At 38.0% G+C, this 21,236-nt stretch overlaps 2 protein-coding genes across 2 annotated transcripts in view; both read left to right on the top strand.

Moving 5' to 3' along the window:
* Positions 1-13,992: 13,992 nt before the first annotated feature.
* LOC137640897 (uncharacterized) lies at positions 13,993-16,771 on the top strand. Its single transcript, XM_068373356.1, has 2 exons — positions 13,993-14,775; positions 14,885-16,771. The coding sequence occupies exons 1-2, from the start codon at positions 13,993-13,995 to the stop codon at positions 16,769-16,771; spliced, it is 2,670 nt and encodes an 889-aa protein (XP_068229457.1).
* Positions 16,772-16,783: 12 nt separating this feature from the next.
* The window catches only part of LOC137640896 (uncharacterized), a 46,227-nt gene continuing 41,774 nt past the window's right edge, over positions 16,784-21,236 (top strand). Inside the window, exons 1-3 of the mRNA XM_068373355.1 lie at positions 16,784-17,400; positions 17,497-18,148; positions 19,483-19,628. Of these exons, the coding sequence (XP_068229456.1) occupies positions 16,784-17,400; positions 17,497-18,148; positions 19,483-19,628 (1,415 nt within the window). The remainder of the gene's footprint in view (positions 17,401-17,496; positions 18,149-19,482; positions 19,629-21,236) is intronic.

The following is a 21,236-nucleotide window of genomic DNA, read 5'->3' as shown; positions in this document are numbered from 1 at the left end:
CGTGTGATGCCCTTCTTAGCATTTCATACTTTTGGATGCGAGCTTCATCCATCGTTTCCCGTGCCCTCAGCCTGCTGAACCTGTGGAGTCGTCAAGGGGCCTCCCAGTGGCGGAGAAAAAAGTAAGATCCGAGATCCTGTGTGTTATGTTGTGACCAATCCAACCCATAGACAACATATGTTGAGTGTCTCCTACTTGGTGGTATTGCTGACATTTACAGTTGGAGATAAAACTATGTGACATGTTGCTGAGGGAATGGTATTTGTAGAAGAACAGTTAATTGATATTAGCTGGGTGATGTTTATATTTAGTTTTCACAATGTATGTTTATTGCCATTTAACTGTGTTAATCAATTAGGTTTAAGGATATTTTCTTATTTTGTCTCCTTCTATCACAACGACCCGTGCATATGTGGTTTCTATCTCTACCTAGTAACTTTTTCTTTTACTTTAGTGTTCTAATTAGCTAGGCGAATATGTCTGTGGAATTGTAATAACCAGTTTGTTTTTCTTCCCTAAAATTCAGTTTTCAAGGGATTTCTTTGTAATTTTAAGTTATTAATTGTAATAAATAATTCAAGTGTTTGTTTAGTCTCTGTATCCTTCTCTTTGAGGAAGTACCTTGGATTGTTTTTGTTCTGGTACGAGTACTACTCATTATCATAGTGGTAAGGGCTTTATGGTAGATCAAAAATCTGTGAACTCGTTACCATCTCTTAAGAGTTCATAACATAAATTGGCGAGCGTGAAAGAATCTATTACTAGACATTAACGTTCACAGGATTTTCTCGAGGAGGAGTGCAGAGAAAAGTGGGAGGATAGTTTTGCTTGATAGGCCGTTAAGTGATAGGAGTATTTTCTCCACCGACCCCCCCCCCCCTCTTTTTCTCTCTCCCTTATAACCCTTTTAACTTAGAATATGCCTTATTTCAAGTTGAGGAGGCTGCGGCAGAATTTCTCAGTAGCCCTGATTGGGAAGACAATATTTTTTATTTGAAAAGAGAGGAGTTGTGGTTCTTGTCTCAGTTTTTGCATTTGGAGCCAGCCTCAAAGGAGGAGACTGAGCCGAAGGAGGTCATAGTTTTGGATCATGGTAGAGCTCAGGCGTTACTATCAAGCTCGATGAAAGAGAGGGGCTTCACGAACTCAAAGGTGCCAGCCTTGAGTAAGAAGCTTCCCTCTTTTGTGGTCTCTCCTACCAGAGCCAGCCTTAAAGGCAGCCTTAAAGGCGGTGGAGGCAGGGAAACCATGCCCCTCTTTGGAGGAGTGCAAGGCGTTATCTCTAACCTTGCCCTGGACCAAGAAGACTGGAAGGACGTACACCTTACCTTCTCAGTCGGGAAGCTGGAAGCTGATATTGCTGAACGTCAGTTCGGTGAGGAACTTCCTAAGCTGTCGGAGTTTCTCTTGCGTAGGGAGCAAGAGACAAAAGAAAGACTTGCGGCATCAATGTCGTTGCATACGACATTAGAAACAATGGCAAGTGACCCCAAGAACCCGGACATGTTCATGGTGGTGGCCAAAACTCATCTAGCCACGGTTACAAAGGATCTTTATAGCTTTATTAAAGCTAGGAGAGCCAGTAGAGAGTTCATGTTCGCCTCGGCTGCGGTGAGACACGACCCGGGGAAATTGATATGTGCTTGTATCTGGGGTAAAGACCTCTTTCCTAATGATGTTGTTAAATAGGTAGTAGACAAGGCCGCCACAGAGAATAGGAACCTTCTCAAAAAGTGGGGCTTAGATCTTAACCCGAGAAATGCGGCAATGTCATTTTACTACAATCCTGTGCTGCGGCTATCTTGACAAAAATACAACGTTTCAAAATCTAACCCATAACTATACCGAGGTTTTTGTAATAACTTCGTGAATGTATCATCCAAATATTTCATCCTACATCTTGTTTGTTATTTTGTTATAAACCATCAAAGTTAATTTTAAAGCGTGACGTGGAATCTTGCGTGATGGCCAATGGGGGAGTCTGGATTGTCTTTCATGGGTTGGGCGGTTGGGTAGTATGTTGGGTATCACCAACGGTATCACGGGACTGTTGCCGCACGTTAGTGGTTAGTGATTTTTATTTACTACATTCCGTACTATGTAATGAAGGTTTTAGGCTATTTTTAACATATAGCCTTTACTATATATTGAAAAGTGTCGTGATAAAAAAAATACTTTATATTTTCAAATCCTATGATATAGAATTGTATCTATTACTCATATAATAATGATAATTTTAGTTGATGTAGTCACATTTACTATTTACAAACACTTTATATTCTTCATTTTTTTTCCTTTATCTATTCATAAAGTGACTATTGTTACCATTGTAATTATCTTAAATCTGTTCAAAATAATATATCATATTCAGAGAGAATATATATTTATACTTGCAATTTTGATAAACCAACTTAGAATATTTGAAGGAACAAATTGATTAAAAATAATGCAATATCATAGTCTTTTGCAGATATATATATATATATATATATATATATATATATATATATATATATAGTTGTAACCTAAAAAGTCATAATATTTAAAGTACATAAAAAGAGCAATAATTATATCATATTGAAAACATAATAACTATTATTGGAATATTGTATAGATAAACATAGTAACTAATAAACTCATGACCTGGCCTTTGTGTTCAGACTAATTACAATAGGTTTTTATGACATTTTTAAGCATCTGTATACAGTAATGCGTATATCAAAAGCATCACCGCATATTTGAATATACGGTATATACGGTATATACAAAAGATATAGAAAATTCCTATTGTGGATATACATAATGAAAACAGGCCATATAAAACATTTCTTAAAAAGATTATTCTCTCTCTCTCTCTCTCTCTCTCTCTCTCTCTCTCTCTCTCTCTCTCTCTCTCTCTCTCTCTCTCTCTCTCTCTCAATATTTATTTTGGGTATGCCAGTGACGAAAGCAGTCGGTTGGACATAAAGGCACATTACATTACATTATAATAATAACTCATACTCATTGTAAACAACCCTCCAGTTACTTATAATAAAATTATACTTTGTAAACAAACACTCGCGGATATTCAAAACAAAAACATTCGCCATTGTCGTTAATATAAAACTAGGCAACCGCCATCCTGACGTAGGATTTGAGAGTGGCCACAGGTTTTATTTCCCTCCCTACACAATATATTACGATGTGATATCGTTGGTGTGTATGTGTATATATAATGTTATATGTTTTTTTTAATCATTTATGTTTTTAATATGTTAATATAAAACCAGTTTTAACTGAAAATAATTACAATTCACCTTTTTCCCTTGCAAAAAAGTTAAAGTCCATATATGGAAAGGTTTTATATTATACAAAATCATATAGATAAAATAAAGTTATAAACATTAAAATCTCTACCAGAAATATTATTTTATCATATGAAAAATAATAAAAGTTGAATAAGTTCACAGAGGAATTTGCAAGAAGAGATAGAAAATTGCGCTCTGAAGAGGCTTATAGCAGTCTCCCATACAGCCGCTCAAGAGGCTTGTAGCAGTTCTCGGGTTAAGAGGAAGTCTTCTCTGGATGAGGGTCCCCAACCCAAGAGGAAGACAAAAAAGCCTAGGCCATCTTCTCGGCCGGCTATACCTTACCGACAGCATCAACAGCAACAACTTCCTGTGACCGCAGTGCCTCAGATGATGGCACAACCTCCAACCACCTACCAACTGGTACCTCAACAAGTGGCGAATCAGTCACCAGTTTTTAATCCCGCCTTCAAAAGGCAGACTTCTTCCTTTTGTTCAAGGGCTAGAGGAAAATCCAGAGGTTCTTATAGACGCCCTTCAAGAGGAAGTGGATTCAGGGGAGGACGTGGTCAAGGAGGCAAGGCCTCAGGTCCACAACAGCAGAAGTGAGATGCTTCCTGTAGGAGGGAGGCTACAGCTATTTAGGGGTCACTGGACCTTTGATTTCTGGGCCCACAGCCTAAATAAGAATGGACTAGGTTGGAGTTGGAGCAACCCTCCACCTGAATTTCCTCAGTTCCCCCAACACTCAACCCCCGATTTGGAAGAACACGTCCGAGAGCTCTTAGACAAAAGAGTGATTCAGAGAGTTAAGTCCATCAAATTTCAAGGGAGGCTGTTTTGTGTTCCAAAGAAGGACTCAGATAAACTCTGAGTCATTCTTGACTTGTCGCCCCTCAACAAGTTCATAATGAACTATAAGTTCAGAATTCTCAAACTTCAACACATAAGGACCCGACTGCCCAAGAGGGCATATACTGTCTCTATAAACTTGTCTGACGCTTATTGGCAAGTTCCAATTAATCGCCACCTCTCCTCCTACCTAGGCTAAACATAGCCCCAAGGATTTTCAAGGAGCTCCCAAACGCAGCCGTCCGTCAGTTACTCCTAAAGGGGGTCCAAGTAGTGGCCTACTTGGACGACTGGCTGGTGTGGGCAGCATCCAGGATAGAATGCATGTAAGCTTCTAAGAGAGTGATCCAGTTCCTGAGACATCTGGGATTCAAGATCAATATAAAAAAGTCTCGACTTTCTCCAGCTCAAAAAAATTCAGTGGTTGGGAATCCATTGGAATTTGGAGTCACATCGACTTTCCATTCCTGGGAAGAAGAGGAAAGAAATAGCAGGATTTGTCAAGAGACTGCTGAAATCCAAACGGATATCAAGACGTGAACAGGAGAGAGTGCTGGGCTCTCTACAGTTTGCTTCAATAACCAATCCAGTGCTAAGAGCACAGCTAAAAGATGCAACAGGAGTCTGGAGGAAATACGCATCAAACGCGAGAAGAGATCTAATATGACCTCTACCGACTCGACTGCGTTCGCTTCTCAAGCCGTGGTCAAATGCCAAGCAACTGAAGAAATCACGACTTCTTCAACCTCCTCCCCTGCCAGTAACTATCCACACAGACGCTTCAAAGGAAGGGTGGGGTGGGGGGGGGGGTCACTCTCATCAGAAGAGAGTCCAAGGAGCTTGGTCCAATCTCTTCAAGTTATTTCACATCAACTTTCTAGAAGCTATGGCAGTGTTTCTGACTTTAACCCTGGAACGGTATAGTGGGTCGTCCGCGACCCCGAGCGTCAAAACAAAAGAGGTTTTTCTCACGTGACTCACCCCCGTGACTGAATTTTTGGGTGATCGACTTGCAGTCGGTGTCTCGCCTACACGTTCTAGTAGTGTCCAGATGTGCCTCGCTGTATCTGTACTCCTTCCGAGATTTCTGAGACGCGTCGGGGTCGAGCGCAACTGAGTTTACCCTTCTAAGGTAAGTTGCATAATTATCAAAGTTATTACGTATTTTGAAATTGTCATAGAATGGTGCAGCTTGTATAGGTTATCAGTTGTGGAAAGTCTTGATGGATGGTTTGGCTACCATGTGAATGTTTTTTTTTTAGTTGAAATGTCGTTCATCACCACGAGGACCATTTTACCGCGAGTGCTCTTTTTAATTTTTTTTCCTTTTTTTGGCCAAGTCATTTTTCCATAAGAAATTGCCAAATAGTGTCGCAAAACTTTTGCTTTTTTGTTGGAAAGTGTGTCTAGATGATCTGGCTACCCATGCGTGACTTGGTTTTTGTCAGATACGTCATAGATATTGGTATGTGCGGTATTTTCCTGTGGTTGCCAATTTCTGTTTTTTTTCAATATTTGTAAAAAATTACTACATAGTAAGGAATTGCCATAAATTATTGATTTTTTTTTCATGTTTATTTGTTAGAAAGTGTGCCTTGATGGTTGGGCTGTCACGTGCATGTCTTTTTTTTATCTGAGATGCCGTATATTAGAATGTTGGCCATTTTTCCGCGAGTGCCCCTTCTTCAGTTTTTTTAATTTCTTGGCTAAGTAATTTTTCCGTGAGAAATTGGCAAATAGTATCACAAAACTTTTATTTTTATAGCATTAGAAAGTTTGTATAGATGATCTGGCTACCCATGCATGACTTTGTTTTTGCCAGATACGCCGTAGATATTGGTATATGGCGTATATTCCTGCGGTTGACAATTTCTGGTTTTTTCTCAATATTTGTAAAAATTTACTACGTAGTAAGGAATTGCCTTATAGTATTGATTTTGTTTCATGTTTATTTGTTGGAAAGTGTGTCATGATGGTTGGGCTACTACGTGCATATCTTTTTTTATCTGAGATGCCGTATATTAGAATGTTGGCCATTTTTCCGCGAGTGCCCATTTTTATTTGTTTTGCATTTTTTTGTTTAGTCATGTTACCGTAAGGATTTGGCAAGTAGTGTCGCAGAACTTATATTTTTATAGTGTTGGAAAGTGTTTCTAGATGATCTGGCTACCCATGCCTATCTTTATTTTTAGCCAGATATGGCGTATATATAGGTATGTGTTCGATTTTCCTGCGATTGTCACTTTTTTCGTTTTTTCCCATTTCTTTCAAAATTATTGCGTACTAAGGAACTATCACAGAGTAAAGAATCATTTAGATGTTTATTTGTCGGAAAATTTTGTTTACTTCTTTTTGGATTGAATATCATCAAATTTTTTTAGCTAAAATATTACACTGTTTTACAATTTGTTTTTTTTTTTCGATTTTATTTCCCTTCAAAATTTTTTTTTAGGTCAGAATTCTAATTTTATAGTCGTAAAATAGTCGAAAATCATCCAGAAACCCCCCATACAATAATTAGATTAGTAAATAACACCTTGAAATTGACATACCCTTCCTACATTTCAGGTGGCGGATTAGGGAGTCTGAGTCAGTGTGGTTGGCGGCCATTTTGTGGACATATCCGAAGCGCAAGTTGCCCTATCTATATATATTCTTGTTCCCTATAGAATTTGTGATTTTTTGGTATATTTTCACCTGCATAAATATCATATTATATATTAAATATATGTATTTTTTTACGAAATATCTAAGTACTCAAAAAATGACCTTTATATATGGCCCCTGATATAAATGTAATTTACAAAATAATGAAGATTTTTTTACATATTTCTATATTAGGATAACATATGTTTATTCCCTAAAAGAAATGAGCCACTTCCTATTTCATTTGGGTACCCAAAAAAATTCATGAAATTCTGACATATTTTTGGCCAAAAAAGGTTACCCTTTTTTTCTCATTTCAGATCTTCACCTCCATGGGTCCGACTTCATCCAAAATACATCAAAATATGTCCTAAACATTCAAGAATCAATTCCTAAAAGGATTTGTGTATATATGTATAAATTTTTTTTATGAATTTTTATGTAAGGTCTTTTTTTTCTCCTTAAGTTTTTAAAATATTTATAATAAATAGTTTTTCTGCAGATGTGTAGTATTTATCTTTACAGTAGTTTTAAGCTTTAATTGAATTTTTTTTGGGGAAAAAAAGGGGTTACTGAAAAAAACAGATTTTCAAGAATTTTTTTTTGGTGTCGGGGTCGCGCGCGACCGAGTATACCTTTAAAGGGGTGTCCGTGGAGCGTACCTATCCAGGGTTAAAGAAGGTATCTCCTCGCCACTCGACCCACATAAGACTGGTTCTAGACAGTGAGGTGATAGTGAGATACCTGAATTGACATGGGTCGAGCTCACCTAAAATCAACCAAGTGATGTTGGCCCTTTTTTGTTTGGCAGAATGGAAAAAATGGCACCTGTCAGCAGTTCACATTCAAGGGTTCCTCAATGTGACAGCGAATGCTCTATCCAGCTTTACACCAATAGAGTCAGAATGGTCCCTTGACGAAGGATCGTTCTCCTTCATCTCGAGTCAAGTCCCGGAGCTACAGATAGACCTCTTTGCGATGAAAGACAACAAGAAAATGTATCGTTATGTGTCCCCATACGGGGATCCTTTAGTGGAGGCCGTGGACGCCGTGTCCCTAGACTGGAACAGATGGTCCGGTATTTATCTGTTCCCTCCGCACAACCTCCTTTTGAAGTTCCTTGACAAGATGAGATCCTTCAAAGGGAAGGCGGCAATAGTGGCCCACAAGTGGCTAAATAGCGTGTGGTTCCCTCTGGCATTGGAACTACGCCTAAAATATGTTCTGCTACCAGATCTCTTTGTCCAATGGGGTGCCTAAAGGTCTATCTTTATAGAACTTCAGACTTTATGAGAGGACAGCTTTTCAGATGAGAAACCTCGGGATCAAGGTTTTCTATTACTAAGGGCGAAACTCACCTATGTTATTCACGAATCGGGTTCTGACAGTACACCCGCTAGTCATGATCCGAGAGGAGTTGCTTCTTCCATAAAATTTCCTTATTTACATGGACCTTGAACATCTTGTTCGTTCACCAACTGGTGGTCATCTAAGGTGTTCTTTATGCACTATGCAAAGCAAGTGGAGCAACTCAAGTAATCTGTGGAAGCAGCAGGTAGAATCCTTTAACCTTCTGTTTCAACTCTGCGAAGAACAGTGTAATTAATTTGGGACGATTAATTAAGAGGGTGGGTGTGTAGTCACTGTGTGTACTAAACACTGAGCGATAGGCCACGAAAGTGTCCTTACGAACTGTTCTATTGACGTTGGTCAACTATAGCATAATACGGACACTAGTGTAATTAAACAGTATACAGACTGTAGCATTATTACTTATTTAATTAAAGTGGCAAGTCTGTTTTATGGTAGATGAAACGTTATTTTCTGTTGACTGTTTTCTTTGTGCTTTATTAGAAAGATTTTATAAAGGTAGATGTGATATGCATGTTTATTAAATTTTTGATAAACTAGTTCATAGTGAACCCTGCGTTTTATTCGCCCCCACTTATTTTTATTAGATATGTACTGAGCATTAAGATTAAAATATGGATATTTTTATCATGGTATGTCTTATTAATATTGTTCCCTGATTTAAGCAATGACCAGTCTCCTTAACCCTTCTTTAGGAAGGGTTGAGGTGGTACCCTAACAGGAGAGTGGTAAAGAAGCAAATTTGTTCCTATGCGGATATGACCTTTATCCGATAGTTATTGAGAGTGGTTACCTTGGGGAAGGTGTCACAATTTCATTCTGACTTTGGTGACTCTTAGACAAACTTTGCTTTATAATGTATAGGGTGAGACTACTATACGAGCTAGTCATTTTGTCATCCATGGGTTATTATGTACTCCTCAAGACTTTTCCAGAGTCTAGTATGACTCATCCCTGTAGGGGGCAGGAAGCAGTAACATAGTTCATGCTTAGATGAAATGATGTATGAGGGTAACATCATAGGTCTCTAGGTCTAGATGGACCAGGAAAATACTTTCTTGAGAGTACGGCACTGATTGGGAATCCAGAGATACGGTAATGCTCTGGTAAACTTAATATCTCGACAGGGTCCGCTGACCAATGACTACCTGGTTGTTTTGACAGATATTTGTCCTTTGGTAGTGTCTCCTTCGCCAATTCGTCCGAGAAAAGACGAGTGTGTATTTTATGTGATACTAGTGCAGGGCAGTCTTTGATCCTAAGGGAGGCATTACCTTGTAATTTTGTACTAAAAAGTGGGGAATTTGTGTTATATGCTGGTTTTCCTGATGCGGTAAAATCGTATGCCATCGGAAATTTTAGTTTAATCTGCCCTCCCTTTGCAGGGAATTTGAAATTGGCCATAGTAGATAAATTCCCAGTTAAGGAGGTTGATGTGGTGATAGGAAATGATGTGGCTATGAAGAATAATACTTTTCCCATACTGATAAACCCTGATAGTGAAGTAGCAGCAGTTACTCTTTCTAGTGATAGAATTGTTGACTCTGCAGAGTCAACAATTGGTCTAGATTTAAGTAGTTTAGAACGTAGTGATAGCGTAGTTGTAGATCTTGGGATTTTGAAGGACAAACTGAATTGGACTATTGAAGAGCTTGTCAAAGCTCAGGAAAGGGATTTTCAGGATCTCCCTAATGAGTCAGGTGAGGTTAGTGATATAACCAGTCCCAAATTTAAAATAATTAATAATATTTTATATAGGTTGAGTAGGCCTATGTAGGCTCATAACTTTCACTATGAAATTTTGAAACAGCTAATGGTTCCATTTGTTTACAGGAATGAGTTGATATCATTTGCGTATGAAATAGTTTGGCCGGACATTTTGGCATTCAAAAGACTTCTGGCAAGTTGTTAATGAATTATTATTGGCCAAAGTTGAAGGCGGACGTAAAGAAATTTGTCAATAGCTGTGATGTTTGTCAGAAGGTCGGTAAACCTAATCAGCTTAATCCAAAATCGCCTCTATGTCCTTTTCCAGTGGTTTCCGAACCTTTCAAGGAGGTCATTATTGATATTGTTGGACCATTACCAAGGACTCGTAGTGGAAATGAATATATTTTGACTATTATGGATAGGATGTCTCGATATGCCGAGGCAATACCACTATGTACTATAAAAAGTTTTAAAATTGTAGATGTTCTAATTGACTTTTTTACCATGTTTGGGATGCCTAAAATCTTTCAATCGGATTGTGGTTCTAATTTTGTTAGCAGGTATTTCAGAGATAAAATTGCATAGTTAAATATAAAACATGTGACCTCTTCTCCATATCATCCAAAAAGTCAGGGAGTTCTGGAGAGATTTTGTCAAACCCTGAAGTCTATGATAAAGAAGTATTGTGTGAGATATGGTTCTGAACGAGATAAGGAATTGCCTTATTTGTTACTCGCTTTTCGTTCTGTCCTTAGTCAGTCTTTGGGTTTTTCGCCTTTCAACCTTGTGTTTGGTCATTGTGTTCGAGGGCCTCTCGATATGTTTCGTGAGGATTAGGAAAGAGACATCCCTGAGGTTAATTTATTGGATTACGTGTCTAATCTAGGGGATAAATTAACCAAGGCTTGGAAATTTGCGGGTGAAAATTTATTGTGTGGTCAAAAAAGAATGAAGTTCTTTTTTGATAGAAGGTCCAAGGCACAAGACTTTGCGGTAGGCGATAAAGTGTTGGTTTTATTACCCTTCCCAGGGAATCCATTGAAAGCTTCTTTTTCAGGTCCTTGGAAAATTTTTAAAAAAGTAAGTGACGTTAACTATTTAGTGGAGACACCCCATAGAAGGAAACCTTTTCAACTGTGTCATGTAAATATGTTGAAGGCTTATATGGAACGGGAGAAAGTCGTTCCCGTGGCAACCATAGGGAATACGGTAGATTTTGAGAACAATAACCATTTTTCTTTTTCAGAGGGGGGGGAGGATATTGATGATAATTGTTATAAAGGATGTGAATGGCGGTCGTATAATAGAAAGTCGCTAGAAAATTTTTCAGGAGTAATTTCACATTTAGGTAAGGAAGAACAAAGGTCGTTGAAAAAATTAGTATCTAATTATAAGGAATTATTTTCGGATGTACCGGGTAGGAATTCGGTCCTTGAACATGATGTAGATGTAGGTAGCGTCACTCCTGAGAAACGATCTCCTTACGGGTTGAATCCCTTCAAAAATGAGGTTATAGCGAAGGAAGTGGATTATATGTTGAAACATGACCTAATTGAACCTAGTCAAAGTCCTTGGTCATCACCTGTTGTATTGGTGAAGAAATCCGAAGGTGATTTCAGGTCATGTTATGATTACCATAAGTTGAATGAGTTATCTAAATCTGATTGTTATCCATTACCTTGAATTGAGGATTGTATTGATCGAATGGTGTAAATGCAGCATTTTATAGAAACTATTTGTGTATATAATTATTTAATAAGCTCTGTTTTTCAACTTGGTGATTAGGGTTAAATTGTATTGTAGATATTTTGTCAGTTTTACATGTAAACATTGTTCAGTCTTTTTTTGATAGTTACTGCTGTAATTTGTTTGTTAAGTGTTGAGTAGTTCTTGAAAAGATTGTTTATCCTGGTAGTTATCAGTGTTGGAATCACACTGTAACAATTATATGTTCTAGAAATAGGATCAAGGTTTTTTGATGACTGACAGAGTAGAAGAAGTCTTCAAAGTGTAAAGAACATTTCTTTGGAAATTCGTTTCGCTTGTATTGGATGTAGCTTAGAGTAACACAGATGTAAGTTTATTTCTTTACTGAAATTTGTATATATTCTATTTCATGTTTGTGGTGTTTTGTAGTGAAATCAAACTATTCAATTCTTTGTTTATTATGGAGTTTCTTTTTAACAAATTTAGTAAGTTTGTACTTTGTTGTTTTCAGTTTCTTGAACCTCGTCGCCCTGCACTACTAGCAAAGTACTTATCATTGGTTCTCTGGTCTTGGAATGCTGACCAACTACAGTATAAGCTTTTACAGTTATGGTCAACTTAAGTTGTAGTACTTAGTGTTCAGTGATTTAAAGCTTTCAGTTGGTTTAAAGTGTCTTGTGATATCAACTTGAACTTTATATCAAATTTTTAATAAAGCGTGACGTGAGTAACAGTATCTGTGTCTATTCTCCATCTCATCCCTGTGGCTTTGAAGAAAACGGCAGCTACATTAGTTCAAGAAAATCTTGTGATTGAAAATGCCGGAATCTAGCGAAGTTGCTGTGTCTATAGTTAGTGAAGATTGTCTCGAAGTGATACAAGAGCAAATGAAAACTTTGAAAAATGCCCAAACTGCTGCTCTGTCTGCTGTGACCAAAAGGAGAAATGAGATCTTTAGACTAATGGATAATTGTGATAATCTCCATCTGGTGAAGTCTGAAATGATTATTTTCTGTAAATTACGTGATGAATGTGATGAATGTTTTCAGCAATATGAGAAGCATTTAACAGATTCCAGTGAACGAAACACAGTAAATAAGAGGTATTCAGAAAATACAGTATCCATTGATCGTTTCATTACAAAAATTAATAACTGGGTTAAGGAAAGTAAATTACAATTGACGGCAGACCTTGATAGAAAAAGTCTTTGTTCCTCATCCACTAGCAGGACCAAGTCCAGCAGAACTAGTGCAAGATCTGCTCGCCTCAAAGAGAAAGCTAGACTGGCAAAATTGATGGCTCAACATGCTATGAGAGAAAAAGCAAAAGTGATGGAAGAGCAAGAACTCAGACTTAAGCAGGAGAGGGAAGAGCAAGAATTTATACTTAGAAAAAAGCAAGAGCAATTGGAATTAGAAACAAAAATTGCAATGTCTCAAGCAAGAGAAAGAGTTTATGCTGAAGGTGACAATATTTCGGATATCGTGCCGAAAGATACTCCTTCCCAGTTGAATCCAAATGTAGACCCGTTCCAACTACAACCTTCGGATATAATAGCAGTTACTCCTCAGTTGAAAGCGAACGTTCCCTGTAGTTCTAGCCAGTGTCGGTTCTCCGAGCCAAATCTTGATATGCAACTACAGTCCCAACAAGAGATGCTCCTGAAGACACAGCAGTACATGACTGCAGCAATGTTGCTTCCAAGCATAGAAGTACCAAAATTTAAAGGTGATCCTATTGAGTTTGCCAGTTTCATGATGGCATTTGATGCCAGAATTGCCCCAAATGCTTCGGGTGATGCTGAGAAACTGTACTACTTGGATCAGCAACTTGAAGGGGAAGCCAAAGACTTGATAGGTGGATGCTTGTATATGAGTTCTTCAGAAGGATATACTACAGCTAGGAATTTGCTCAGTCAAGAGTATGGCGATCCCTACAAGGTGTCGATGGCACATATTAAGAAACTTATTTCTTGGTCTGCACTGAAACACGAAGATCCTCATAGCTTGTATACATTTGTTTTATTCCTTATTAAGTGCAGACATGCCATGACCAACTTGTCACACATGGAAGTACTAAATCATCTTCCTAACCTTCAAGCAGTTGTTAAAAAACTTCCGACATTTCTTCAAAATAAGTGGTGTAGCCTGGCTGGACATTTGAGGGAAGAAAGGGGAGGAGTTGATTTTGAAGATTTGATTGAATTTGTTTATAAAAAGGCAAAGGCAGCAAACGACCCAGCATTCAGCAAGTTTGCTCTTCAAAATAATTACTCAAAGCCTGAAAACAACTCTGGTAGCTTCAAATTCAGATCTTGTCAACAAAAGAGCAAAAGTTCAAGCTTTGCTACCCAAGCAGAACTGAATCCAGAAAATAGAAGACATCAATAGTGTCTGAGAAAGAGAAATCATGTCCAATGTGCAAGAAAAACCACGATCTTGACGATTGCTGGAATTTTGCTAAGAAGACCTCTGAAGAAAAAATAGATTTCCTTAAGGAGAGAAGGTTGTGTTTTGGATGCTTTGGTCTCAACCATACCTCTAAAGGATGTATGAAAAGGAAGCAATGTAAGACATGCTCTAAGAGGCATCCCACATCACTGCATATCGACGGATTCAAGCTACATAAAGAAAATAATAGTTCATCAAGCAAAGATGCAAGTGAAATTATTGTTAGCACATGTACTACCAATCATGTTAGTGAAGTAAATACAATATTACAGGCTATTCTCCCAGTAAAAGTATATCAGAAAGGAAACAAAGTAGTTTTGGACACTTATGCCTTTTTTGATAATGGCAGCACTGGATGTTTCATCACAGAGAGTTTACGAGAGCAGATAGGTGCATCTGGAACAGAGACATGTTTAAAGCTTCAAACCATACATGGCGTAAACATTGTGAATACTTTGGCGGTTAATAATTTGTGTGTTACAGATATGGAAGGAAACAACACTATTGATCTGCCAAAAACCTTTACTCGTCAAGATATCCCAGTGAGTCATCAACAGATACCAAAGCCAAAATTGCTCAAAAAGGTAGCCGGTCTGAGGAATATTGCTGATCTAATTCCTGATTATAGAGCTGATCTGGAGATTGGTTTGTTGATTGGCAGTAATTGCCCTAAAGCACTGCAACCATTAGAGGTGCTTCCAGCCAAGGGTCAAGATTCTTATGCAGTTCTTTACCACCATGGATGGACTGTTAGTGGACCTCTACATTTTAAATACTCTTCAGAGAAGAACAGTATTTCATGTCACCATGTGTTTCTTCAGGAAGTTGAAAGGGTAAAGGAATGTTTTCTTCCTGCAGCTGTGGTCCATATGTTTGAAAGAGGACTTTAGTGAGAAAGATGTTGGTAGAGTTCCTGATGAGAATGGTCTGTCACAAGAAGATCAACAGTTCCTCAAAGAAGTGGCAAAAAACATTCAGTTTACCAATGGACACTACCAGCTTCCCCTACCATTTAGAACCAATAAAGTTAACTTGGTAAACAATAGAGAACAGGCAGTGAAACGAGCACAATGGCAAAGAAGAAAAATGAAACTAAATCCAAAGTACCATGAAGATTATGTGGAATTTGTTGAGAAAATGGTGTCTGAAGGATATGCTTATAAGGTTCCGGAGGATCAGTCGTATGATGAACAACCTGCATGGTATCTACCTCCTCATGGTGTCTACCATCCAAAAAAGCCAAATAAGATTAGAGTAGTCTTTGACAGTAATGCTAAATACCAGGGTAGTTCCCTTAATGACAAGTTGATGCAAGGTCCTGATATGACTAATTCCCTGATTGGAGTGCTCCTCAGATTTCGTCTAGAAAAGGTGGCCTTGATGGGTGACATAGAATCTATGTTTTACCAAGTTCAGGTACCAAAGGATCAACATAAATACCTAAGATTTTTATGGTGGCCTGGTGGTGAACTTGAAAGCGAACTTACAGAGTATCGGATGGGTGTTCACATCTTTGGAGCAGTATCATCACCTAGCATCGCCAATTATGCTTTGAGGGCAGCAGCTGACCATGCAAGAGATAAGTATGGTCCAGATGTAGAACACACCATTAAGACTAATTTTTATGTGGATGACTATTTAAAGTCTGTACCTTCAGAAGAGCAGGCATTAAGACTTGTGAAAGACGTTACAGCAGCATTGAAGGAAAGAGGTTTTCGGCTGACAAAGTTTGTGAGTAACAGCAGGCTGGTGTTGAAATCAATCCCACAAGAGGACCGTTCAAAAGATCTTCAAACATGTGATCTTGACTATGATGGAATTCATGTAGAAAGAGCTCTTGGTCTTCAGTGGAATATTGAAAATGACTACTTTACTTTCTCTGCAAACTTGGACCCAAAACCATTTACAAGGAGAGGTATTTTGTCAACAGTATGTTCCCTTTATGATCCTCTTGGTTTTGTGGCTCCTTTTCTTTTGCCAGCTAAGAGAATTCTTCGCGAAGTTTGTCAGGATAGCAGCTTGGGATGGGATGATGTTATTCCCGAAAAATACCTGAAGCCCTGGAGAAGGTGGCTTGATGATTTACCAATCCTGAGTAACTTAAAGATTCCAAGATGTGTCAAACCAAAGGAATTTGGTACAGTGACTTCCACACAGCTGCACATGTTTTCAGATGCTAGTAATGAAGGCTATGGTGCTGCAGCATACATGGGACTTTCTGATAACAGTGGGAGGATTTCTACTGCTCTGCTGATGGGAAAGTCTAGAGTGTGTCCTGTAAAGGCAACAACCATACTGCGACTGGAATTGACTGCTGCAGTGGTGTCCATAAATCTCGCACAACACATTTTGAAAGAGCTGCAGATTACAGTGGACCACACATTCTATCACACAGATTCTACAACAGTTCTTCATTATATTCTTAATGATAGAAAGAGATTTCCTATATTTGTTGCAAATAGAGTGAAAGTAATCAAGGATTTCTCTGAAAATACACAGTGGAGATATGTTCAGAGTAAAGAGAATCCTGCTGATATTGCATCAAGAGGTTTCACAAGTCAGCAAATGCTGAACAGTAACATTTGGTTTGATGGCCCATATTTTCTTAAAGGACCAGAGGAGCTGTGGAAAAATGATATGCCCCAAGGTGTAGTTGAATTGGAAGGATCTTCAAGTTTTGCAGTGCATCCAGAAGATGGGGAGGGAAATGCTGTTGATAAGTTTCTTAAGTATTATTCTTCATAGCATCGATTGAGGATGGCTGTTGCTGTGTATCACCGTCTTTTTTCCATACTGAAATCTAAGAGACAAGCTAGAATTAATGGTTCATTTAGAGCAGAAGAATTAGATGCTGCTGAAAAAGCAGTCATCAGATATATTCAGAAGAAAACTTTTAGTAAGGAAGTGACACTCTTACAAAAGAGCGAAGGGTCAAGGGGCCGAGGACTTTGTAGTAACAGTAGCATTTATAAACTAGATCCCTTCATTGATCCTAAAGACAGGCTTCTTCGCGTTAATGGACGGCTCTCCAAAGCAGAAATTTCAGCTGGCGAGAAACATCCAATGATATTACCTAGAAAGAGTCATATTACCACTTTGATTATCCGGTACACACATGAAAAATTAGCTCATGCTGGTTGCAACCATGTGATGGCAAAACTTAGAGAACTTTACTGGATTATCCGTACTAATGCAAGTGTCCGCCAGGTTCTACAAAGATGTGTCATTTGCAGAAAAATGAGAAACCCTGTTCTAAACCAGAAGATGGCTGATTTACCATTGGAAAGAGTAATTCCAGCTACTCCATTCACACACACAGGTGTTGACTTCTTTTGGCCACAGGAAGTCAAAGAAGGAAGCCAAATCAGGAAGAGGTATGGTGTATTATTTACTTGCTTGTCTACATGAGCAATTCATATAGAGACAGCCAATTCCTTAGACACATCGTCCTTCATAAATGCTCTAAGAAGGTTTGTTGCTAGAAGAGGAAATGTAAAGAAGATTTGGTGTGACAATGGGACAAACTTTCATGGAGCTGAGGAGTTGAGGAAGTCACTGCAAGAGATGAATGATGATCAGGTCAGAGCTTTCCTCTCAAAAGAAAGCATCAGCTGGATCTTCAATCCCCCTACAGCTAGTCATATGGGAGGTGTGTGGGAACGTCAGATTAGAACTGTGAGAAAGGTCTTGACTCCTCTCTTCAAGGAACATGCTGGACGACTGGATGATGAGAGTTACCGCACTCTTCTCACAGAAGTTGAGGCTATAGTGAATGACCGTCCTTTGACCACAGTCAGTGACAGCCCAGATGACTTACAACCACTCAGTCCAGCACAGCTTCTCACACAGAAATCAAGTGTTGTGATGCCACCACCTGGTGTTTTTCAGAAAGGAGATATGTATCTGAGACAGAGGTGGCGATATGTTCAATTCTTGGCTAACTTATTCTGGAATAGATGGCGAAGAGAATATTTGTCAACATTACAAGAGAGACAGAAGTGGAACAAGGAAAAGCGGCATCTTCAAGTTGGTGATATTGTCCTTGTAAAAGATGATAATCAGTTAAGGAGTAACTGGATGATGGGTCGTGTTATCAGCACTGGAAAGGACAGAACTGGTTTTGTACGTAGTGTAGTTTTAAAGACACGAACATCAGAGCTCCATCGACCCATTCAAAAGCTTGTTCTTCTCCTTGCAGTAGAGGAACAATGATTATAATAGTTATTTTTATTAGGATCAAAGGATTTGAGAGTATATTACATTTATTATAGATGTTATTTATATCACCTGCATTTATAGATATGATTGATTTTGATAAACAAATAATTTGTTTATAGGGCCGAGAATGTAAATGCAGCATTTTATAGAAACCATTTGTGTATATAATTATTTAATAAGCTCTGTTTTTCTACTTGGTGATGAGGGTTAAATTGTATTATAGATATTTTGTCCGTTTTACATGTAAACATTGTTCAGTCTTTTTTTGATAGTTACTGCTGTAATTTGTTTGTTAAGTGTTGAGTAGTTCTTGAAAAGATTGTTTATCCTGGTAGTTATCAGTGTTGGAATCACACTGTAACAATTATATGTTCTAGAAATAGGATCAAGGTTTTTTGATGACTGACAGAGTAGAAGAAGTCTTCAAAGTGTAAAGAACATTTCTTTGGAAATTCGTTTCGCTTGTATTGGATGTAGCTTAGAGTAACACAGATGTAAGTTTATTTCTTTACTGAAATTTGTATATATTCTATTTCATGTTTGTGGTATTTGTAGTGAAATCAAACTATTCAATTCTTTGTTTATTATGGAATTTCTTTTTAACAAATTTAGTAAGTTTGTACTTTGTTGTTTTCAGTTTCTTGAACCTCGTCGCCCTGCACTACTAGCAAAGTACTCATCATTGGTTCTCTGGTCTTGGAGTACTGACCAACTACAGTATAAGCTTTTACAGTTATGGTCAACTTAAGTTGTAGTGCTTAGTGTTCAGTGATTTAAAGCTTTAATTTGGTTTAAAGTGTCTTGTGATATCAACTTGAACTTTATATCAAATTTTTAATAAAGCGTGACGTGAGTAACAGTATCTGTGTCTATTCTCCATCTCATCCCTGTGGCTTTGAAGAAAACGGCAGCTACAAATGGGTAAGGCCAAATACATTAGAAAATTCGATTTGTTGAAAGGTTATTGGCAAGTTCCTCTTTCAAAGCGGGCAAGGGCCCTGTCTGCTTTTGTAACACCACAGGGACTGTTTCAATATAAGGTTATGCCGTTTGGTATGAATAACGCGGCTGCCACCTTTCAGAGGTTAATGAATTTAGAAGGATATGTTGTGTATATTGATGATATTGTTATTTATAGCGATGATTAGGAAACCCATTTAAAACGTATTAGGGCACTTTTTGAGGTGTTGAAAAAGGCAAGTTTGGTAATTAATTTAAAGAAAAGTGATTTCGCAAAGGCCAAGGTGGTATATTTGGGTCATGAGGTTGGTAATGGTAAAGTTGCTCCTAAGCAGGCCAATATCGGAAGTATTGAAAACATAGTAGTCCCTAAATATAGGAAGGATGTCAGAAGATTCCTTGGTTTGAGTGGGTACTACCGAAGGTTTGTTAGGAATTTTTCAGATATAGCCGATCCGTTGACAAATCTCTTGAGAAAGAAGGTAGCATCTGTCTGGACGGATGAGACACAAAGGTCTTTTGACAATTTAAAAAGAGTATTAATTAATTTCCCTGTCTTGAGAGCTCCTAATTTTGACCTTCCTTTTTCTCTTGCCACGGATGCAAGTGACGTTGGTGTAGGAGCGGTGTTGTTGCAGAATGACGAGCAGGGAGTTTCTCATCCTGTCGCATTCTTTTTAAAAAAGTTGTACTTCGCCCAACGTAGGTATTACACTGTGGAGAAAGAGACTCTTGCTTTAGTATTTGCTATTAATCATTTTCAGGTTTATCCTTCCTCCTCAGATTCACCTATTAAGGTCTTGACGGATCATAATCCCCTGACCTTCATCAGCAGATACAAGAATAAAAATCAACGATTGATGAGGTGGAGTCTCATGCTGCAAGAGTGGAATTTAGAATTTTCCCACAACCCAGGAAAAGATAATATTGTTGCCGATTTTGTCTCTCGCAGCGTTGAATATTAGTCGATTGACAGAGGGCTATGCAGTTATTAAAGGTAGTATCTGTATCGTTCTAGTTGTGTGTGTGCTGTTGAAGTGGGCACGTAGTGAGTAGAAGCGGTCACGTAGTGAGTAGAAGCAAATGTATATTTAAGATTTATTAATCATGGTTTCTTTACAGAAGGTTATAATGTTTTGGGTATAGTATATAGAATCTTTAAGGTTAAAAGGGGAGGGTGATCACTAGTACTTGCTAACAGTTGATTAATTAGGTGGTCTAAGGTTTTGAGGTGCCAGGTACGATAAGGTTTACAATAAGCTAAGAAAAGGAGATTGGCACTAATCTGGTTATTCTGTATTTTCAGGCTAATAATTACGCTTCATCGATTTTGTTTGTTTGTTTGCGCAGGGGAGTCTTGTGGTGGTCTTCTCTGTGTCGTTCGGTGTGTGTATATGTATTGGACAATATGATGATAATTGTGATATATAACACTGAAATATACAGTGGTTTTCGTGATCAACATTTATTGAGAGTGAGAAATGTGTATCCCTGAAAATGAACAGTGTATTGAGTGTGGAAAAGGTTATAGCCTTTGGTCTATATATACAGAATCCGGTTGTTAGTGCAATGACTCTTTATTAAGTTTATTCACGGTATGAGTGATGTGAAATTTTTAGGTGGGGTATCTATTTATCGAATGGTGATGTTTTGGCTTTCTGGTTTTGGAAAGTTTTCCTGTGATTATAATTAAGTTTAAGAGTATTTGTTATATATTGTTATATGTTGTTATTTTTGTGAGCTGCAAACCTTGGTACTTGCCACCCTCTTTCCTTTTGTTTGTCATGTCTTTGCAGTGGGTTTAATAGCTATTTTTTTTTATTTTATTACTTCAATAGGTGATTAAATGTTAACGTACTTTGTGAAAAAAAAAATGGGCGGATTTTTTTTTTTTTTTTTGGGGGGGGGGTTGGATAAGGAGGTGTAACTTAGTTGTCATCAATTTCTTAATTATCTAAGTTTTTAGACTTTTAATGTTAAGTATAGAAGTGTTGTATTCTTTTTTATTTTATTAGCTTTTTGTCTCCTCACC

The sequence above is a fragment of the Palaemon carinicauda genome, chromosome 5, assembly GCF_036898095.1.
Source record: "Palaemon carinicauda isolate YSFRI2023 chromosome 5, ASM3689809v2, whole genome shotgun sequence".
Classification (NCBI taxonomy): Eukaryota; Metazoa; Arthropoda; class Malacostraca; order Decapoda; family Palaemonidae; genus Palaemon; species Palaemon carinicauda.
The sequence above is the reverse complement of the archived record's forward strand: the minus strand, read 5'-3'. Positions and strand labels throughout refer to the sequence as shown.

What these genes read in the sequence shown, in the direction of transcription:
- LOC137640897 (XM_068373356.1), top strand. Translation starts at nt 13,993, where the DNA reads ATGTGCAAGAAAAACCACGATCTTGACGATTGCTGGAATTTTGCTAAG. An exon ending in TTTACCACCATGGATGGACT is followed by an intron (nt 14,776 to 14,884) that starts GTTAGTGGACCT and finishes TTCTTCCTGCAG; the next exon opens with CTGTGGTCCATATGTTTGAA.